The 7182-nt window shown below is 52.5% G+C and overlaps 1 protein-coding gene across 1 annotated transcript in view; it reads left to right on the top strand.

The window, feature by feature from the left end:
- Positions 1-834: 834 nt before the first annotated feature.
- Positions 835-7182, top strand: part of CDC34 (cell division cycle 34, ubiquitin conjugating enzyme) — a 46285-nt gene continuing 39937 nt past the window's right edge. The window contains exon 1 of the mRNA XM_078670793.1: positions 835-1974. Within this exon, the coding sequence (XP_078526919.1) occupies positions 1795-1974 (180 nt within the window). The 5' untranslated portion in view covers positions 835-1794. The remainder of the gene's footprint in view (positions 1975-7182) is intronic.

Below are 7182 nucleotides of genomic sequence, written 5' to 3'. Positions count from 1 at the left end.
TGTATGCCATTGACAAATGAAAATAAAGGAATTTGTAAAGGCAGAGGAATGAGCCAATGGAAAATTCTGGGCATTTTTAACCACTTGCGCGCTAGCGGTTTTCCCGCTGTGCGCTGGATTTTTCAAAAACCCGCGTTACATGACGAGCTGAGCTCGTCATCAGCACACGAGCGCCGTAGCTGATGACGAGCTGAGCTCGTCATCAGCATTGAAGGGGTTAAAACCCCATAGACTGAATACCACTTCTCGCAAGCGCTGCCTAGGCGAGACCTAACAAAAACACAGTCATTGTGTCAGGATTTCTATGAAAGAAGGTGTGCAGAGACAACTGCTGTGTGAGATCATGCCACGCCAGACAATGAGTGACTTGTAGTCCCATTGTAATAATGTGTGAAGCAAAATTAAATTGTCAGTCTTGCAAAATCTACTTGACATAAACAACCTGAGCTGTTTGTGTCACTCGCAGTAACTTGGCAAGACTATTTACATGAATAACTGTTCAGCTGTTTATTTCAAAAGACTGGGCGTACCCCATTTTTATAGCATGAAGCATATTCACTGTACACACAGACAAAGGGTAGGGCTGTCATTGACTGCAGGAGGTATGACTAAGATTGGTTCCTATGGCATCTGACCTCTCCAAGATGGCCACACAGGAGTAGTCGCTCCAGCTCCCTTTAGTCCTTTTTTTGTTTCGTTGACAGGCGGGGTGGCCATCTTTGATTGGGCTCCACCTGTGGCTCCGCAGTGGCAGGGGCCGTTTCACTGCCAGAGGTCTGTGTACGGGCGTCACTGTCCGCGCGGTGCCCCCGGGCGGCACGCGCCCACTGCCTCATCTTTGATGCCGTTGTCCCAAACAAACCCGAACTGTCCGCATGCGCAGTGACGCGGCCGCCCGATCCAAGATGGCAGGGGCGGAGCCAGGAGCGCTTCTTTTGTGGTCCGCTCTTTGTGTCTAGGACGGGCCGGAAGTGGCAGCAGGAAGCGGAGGAGAGAGCAGCAGAACAAGGAGCTGAAGCCAGAGGCCCCCCTGCCGCCGAAGGACCCCCCCTCCGAGGCCCGTGACCGAGCCTTGGTACCCCCTGAGCCCCCGCCGGCGTGGACACCGCTGCCCCGAGGCCCAGGGACCCCCACAGCCGCGCACCCCGGGGCTGCCCCCACTCGACCCTCGGCGGGGACAACAGACCCCCCCGGGGAGCCCAGGCTCTGCCCAGGGCCCCTCCCACCTGTGCGGCGGGTCATAAACACCAGGGCAGAGAGCAGACCCCCCCCCCCAAAACACAGCTATATCCAGACAACAAAAGTCCCCCCAGGCCCCCCCTGAAATTAAACTGTAAATCCACGACTCCAGCCCTCATCAATCTCAGGGTAGCAAACACCCCAAAAACAAGGGCCCCAGCCGACCAGCACCCCACCGAATCCCAGGTATTAAGGAGCCCAGAGAGGCCCCCCCAAAGCCAGGACTCCAGCCCCACCCCCAGAAGAGAACCCCCAGAGCGACCCCACCAACCCACTCAGACCCAAAACCCCAAGTTGTCAGCCTAAGTGTAGCTCCTCCTCTTTGGCCCCCCCAGAATCTACCCACCCAGGGTCTCCTTGTGGTTGTTGCCTAGAGACCCCCCTTTCTAGATCTCAAATCCACACTTTCCCACTTGAGTAGCTCACTGCACACCCCTAGTTGCCCCTTGACCCCCTAGTTGCCCCTTGACCCCTCCACACCCCTAGTTACCCTTTGACCCCCTCCACACCCCTAGTTGCTTCTTGCCCCCCTCCACACCCCTAGTTGCCCCCAGCATGGCCCGCGCCGGCCCTGTGCGCGGCTCTTCCAAGGCGCTGCTGCTTGAGCTGAAGTCCCTGCAGGAGGAGCCGGTGGAGGGTTTCAGGGTGTCCCTGGTGGAGGAGGCGGATCTCTACAGCTGGGAGGTGGCCATCTTCGGGCCCCCCAACACTGCTTACCAGGGCGGCTACTTCAAGGTATGAGGAGGGAGTGTGGCCACTTCTGAAAGGCCCCTGAGCTACAGCCTGCAGTGCTTCATTTCAAGAAAAAAGAAAAGTGCCAGGGCCCTCCTTGGATGCCACTGCAGCTTGCACCACCTATTGCCAATGACAGAACCAACACAAGAACATCACACTCCTACAAGTGTGACACGTCAGAGTATTCCAGGCCCCAAATGCTATAATTACACATTTCCAGAGGTAGAGGAGCATAGGAGCCAATATTATCATTACAAGAGTCCTATACACTTGAATAATAAGGCATCCTCTTTGCATAATGAAGCAAGAACATGCGAATACAAAGAAGACTAAATAAGGACAGCAATTGTTTTTGTCTTTATAAAAATAATTGTTGTCTTAAATAATAACAAGATATTTCTATTCAGAATTTTGGGATAATATATGCAATATTATCTAACTGTATGGGACTCTTGTAATGATACTATTGGGTCCTGTGCTCCTCTCCCTTTGGAAATGTAATTTTGTTAATATTGAGGTTTGGTAGCAGTTGGCCCGAAGAGTGACCACTTTTTGAACAATTGGACAAACAGTGCGGCGAGTACTGACCAGAACAGTTCTTTATATTGCTTTCAAATGCTATAATGGCCTTGGTGGCAGGTATCAGTCATTTGTAATTTTAATTGAATTTATAAACCATTGTTGTGCTCGTATCTCAATTACACAAACAGCGTCTCCATGTGGCAGCCCATCCTAAGTGCCGGTGTTGGCAATTAAGTGCCGGTGCTGAGCACCGTAACCCACCAAGTCAAATTAAGCACTGGCTACAGGGTGGAATGCTCGTTCTACATACCTAAAACAAACCTTGCCAAAGGCAGTAGGTTTTGCCTTTATGGCTCCGCCAACAAACAAATGAGAGAAAAGACGCAATAACGTGCAACGCGTACGAGCGCATACATTTCGTGATGTCATGGAGTCGATATTAACACGTGCATTACTAGGTATACGCTCTTATGCTTTACCACACATGCTCACACCTACTAACTGCTGCAGTAGCCATTTAAAAAATGTATTTAATGATCCAAGATGGATGATTCTACTCAGAGTAGTAAAAATAATTGTTTGCGCAAGATGAATTATTTTAAAGCAGACTGGTCCAGTGTCAGGAGCTGCCAGGCCCTCGAAGGATTTTTTTTTTATTATTATAAAAAGAAGCATTTTAAGGACTTTGAAAGGCGAGGGGGCAACGAAGGAGTTGGTGGGGTAAAAGTGATAGGGATGGAGTCAGGGGAGCACTTAGCAATAAGTTGGTCATTGGTGCCCATGGTGGTGGCTGGCTTCACAGAAAATAAGTAGGTGGTGGGGGATGCAGGAGTGGAAAGGCAACACAGGGCTGACTTAGAATGTAGTGGAGTGGAAAGGCAACACAGGGCTGACTTAGAATGTAGTGGAGTGGAAAGGCAACACAGGGCTGACTTAGAATGTAGGTGTAACAATGCGGTCCACCGCAGGAACATGTATTTGGTGGGGAAAAGCAGCACACACGAGCGAGAGTTATAAAACACTTGTATTCAAATGTAGAGTTGAAAGTCTCGAGAGCAGTATTTCTTTGAATGTAAGCAGTGGAAGGATTAATAGAAGGAAGCAATTCAAAAGGGTGGTAAGTCAGCGATGCTCCGGGGAGGAGGACAAACAAGGAGAGGATGGCAAGCTATCAAATAATAGGCAGGCAAACAAGAGTGACAATAAAGCCAACCAATGGAATAAGTGGACGGGCACTGAGCCTGCTGTACAATTTGGTGTGGTCCACAAGAGGCTTCTGTCTCCAGACAGTTCCAAGCTGTTTACAGGTGAGACCTAAAATGGCATTGATCATCTTCACGCCTCCCTGGAGTACCTGATCCACTCAAGCTCCATCTGCACCTTCTTTAATGTGTACCTCGGTTTGGCCCTAGTTTTGTATCCTTACGATTCAGTTGCAGCCTCCAGTTGGACCTAGCTGCGCCTGCTGGACTATTGTGGCCCCCCAGGCGCCCCCTAGTGTGTGGATGTAAGTGCCCGGCCCCCATAGGCGTCAGGCGCTTGCTTACTCTGATGTGTGGACACTCCAGTGCTGTCCTGGTCTTGTTAGCAATGACTCCTAACGTGCCTCTCATCTGCGCTTGCACATTGTTATTCACTTAACTCTTCCTTATTCAGTTACCCATTCGTGCTGCTTCATACACGAGCAGCAAAGCCTCCCTTCCGTTTCCTGTTTTCCTCTCGTTCAAATTAAGTGATTGAAGACTCTTTCTTCCTTAATTAAATTCCGTCCTTCTTGATCTGACTTTTTTTTCTTCCTTTCGACAGTCTGCATCGTGTTTGACTTCTTCAGTCCTTCTTTCTTCTAGAGGGTGTGCCTTTGTTTGTTTCTGTTTTTAAGTCAGCCCTACCATTGGATTCTTTGTTTACCGACTCTGCGTTCGATTGCCCATACACTTCTTGGCCACTTGCGAGTTTTCCTTAGTTGGTTGACTTACTTGCGCACTCATTGTTCTACTTGTTTTCCTTCAGTTCATGTCTGTGAGCGCTCCAGCCCAAGCAGCTTTGCCTTTCTATTCGTCATAGCCTGCTGTCTTTTGCATTTGATTATATATTTTTTTTTTGCGCAACTTAGTCTGCCAACTTCTCCCCAGTAGCTGCACGTGTTTAAATGACGTTTATATAGCGCCTCATACCCCTGACGAGGCGTTACCTACTCGGTTCCATTCGCCTTTGTGGGTGTTTGTGCTCGTCTGCTTCCAACCCCTCTGGGAGCCTTTTCTTTGTATCTCGTATTGTTTACCTGCTTGCTGCTTGTCCAGGTTACACCTGCGCGCTCCTGCTCTCCTGGGGGCCCCGTGCTTGCTCTTTCACCTACACTCCGCTGTCAGTTACTCCATTAGCTAGTCACTGCCTTCCCTCCCTCCCTCCAGTCACTGCTTTCCCTCCCTCCCTCCAGTCACTGCTTTCCTTGTCCTGTGTTCTCAGTGTGAGCTCGCCTCCCACCCTGCCTGTAGTCTGTGGCCTGCTTGCTTCTCGCTTGTCACTGCCTTCCCTCCCTCCAGTCACTGCTTTCCTTGTCCTGTGTGAGCTCGCCTCCCACCCTGCTTGTAGTCTGTGGCCTGCTTGCTTCTCGCTTGTCACTGCCTTCACTCCCTCCCTCCAGTCACTGCTTTCCTTGTCCTGTGTTCAGTGTGAGCTCGCCTCCCACCCTGCCTGTAGTCTGTGGCCTGCTTGCTTCTCGCTTGTCACTGCCTTCACTCCCTCCCTCCAGTCACTGCTTTCCTTGTCCTGTTTTCAGTGTGAGCTTGCCTCTCACCCTGTCTGTGGCCTGCTTGCTTCTCGCTTGTCACTGCCTTCACTCCCTCCCTCCAGTCACTGCTTTCCTTGTCCTGTGTTCTCAGTGTGAGGTCGCCTCCCACCTGCCTGTAGTCTGTGGCCTGCTTGCTTCTCGCTTGTCACTGCCTTCACTCCCTCCCTCCAGTCACTGCTTTCCTTGTCCTGTGTGAGCTCGCCTCCCACCTGCCTGTAGTCTGTGGCCTGCTTGCTTCTCGCTTGCTCACTTGTCACTCCCTCCCTCCAGTCACTGCTTTCCTTGTCCTGTGTGAGCTCGCCTCCCACCTGCCTGTAGTCTGTGGCCTGCTTGCTTCTCGCTTGCTCACTTGTCACTGCCTTCCCTCACTCCCTCCAGTCACTGCTTTCCTTATCCTGTGTTCAGTGTGAGCTCGCCTCCCACCCTGCCTGTAGTCTGTGGCCTGCTTGCTTCTCGCTTGCTCACTTGTCTCTGCTTTCCCTCACTCCAGTCACTGCTTTCCTTGTCCTGTGATCAGTATGAGCTCGCCTCCCACCCTGCCTGTAGTCTGTGGCCTGCTTGCTTCTCGCTTGCTCACTTGTCACTGCCTTCCCTCACTCCCTCCCTCCAGTCACTGCTTTCCTTGTCCTGTGTTCCCAGTGTGAGCTCGCCTGTAGTCTGTGGCCTGCTTGCTTCTCACTTGTCACTGCTTTCCCTCACTCCCTCCCTCCAGTCACTGCTTTCCTTGTCCTGTGTTCAGTGTGAGCTCGCCTCCCACCCTGCCTGTAGTCTGTGGCCTGCTTGCTTCTCGCTTGCTCACTTGTCACTCCCTCCCTCTAGTCACTGCTTTCCTTGTCCTGTGTTCAGTGTGAGCTCGCCTCCCACCCTGCCTGTAGTCTGTGGCCTGCTTGCTTCTCGCTTGCTCACTTGTCACTGCCTTCCCTCACTCCCCCCTCCAGTCACTGCTTTCCTTGTCCTGTGTTCAGCGTGAGCTCGCCTCCCACCCTGCCTGTAGTCTGTGGCCTGCTTGCTTCTCGCTTGCTCACTTGTCACTGCCTTCCCTCACTCCCCCTCCAGTCACTGCTTTCCTTGTCCTGTGTTCAGCGTGAGCTCGCCTCCCACCCTGCCTGTAGTCTGTGGCCTGCTTGCTTCTCACTTGCTCACTTGTCACTGCCTTCCCTCACTCCCCCCTCCAGTCACTGCTTTCCTTGTCCTGTGTTCAGCGTGAGCTCGCCTCCCACCCTGCCTGTAGTCTGTGGCCTGCTTGCTTCTCGCTTGCTCACTTGTCACTCCCTCCCTCTAGTCACTGCTTTCCTTGTCCTGTGTTCAGCGTGAGCTCGCCTCCCACCCTGCCTGTAGTCTGTGGCCTGCTTGCTTCTCGCTTGCTCACTTGTCACTCCCTCCCTCTAGTCACTGCTTTCATTGTCCTGTGTGAGCTCGCCTCCCACCCTGCCTGTAGTCTGTGGCCTGCTTGCTTCTCGCTTGCTCGCTTGCTCACTTGTCACTCCCTCCCTCTAGTCACTGCTTTCATTGTCCTGTGTGAGCTCGCCTCCCACCCTGCCTGTAGTCTGTGGCCTGCTTGCTTCTCGCTTGCTCACTTGTCACTGCCTTCCCTCACTCCCCCTCCAGTCACTGCTTTCCTTGTCCTGTGTTCAGCGTGAGCTCGCCTCCCACCCTGCCTGCAGTCTGTGGCCTGCTTGCTTCTCGCTTGCTCACTTGTCACTGCCTTCCCTCACTCCCCCCTCCAGTCACTGCTTTCCTTGTCCTGTGTTCTCAGTGTGAGCTCGCCTCTCACCCTGTCTGTGGCCTGCTTGCTTCTCGCTTGCTCACTTGTCGCTGCCTTCCCTCCAGTCACTGCTTTCCTTGTCCTGTGTTCAGCGTGAGCTCGCCTCCCACCCTGCCTGTAGTCTGTGGCC

This window comes from Lissotriton helveticus, chromosome 12, assembly GCF_964261635.1.
Source record: "Lissotriton helveticus chromosome 12, aLisHel1.1, whole genome shotgun sequence".
NCBI classification, from domain to species: domain Eukaryota; kingdom Metazoa; phylum Chordata; class Amphibia; order Caudata; family Salamandridae; genus Lissotriton; species Lissotriton helveticus.
This window is presented reverse-complemented; position numbering and strand designations above follow the sequence as displayed.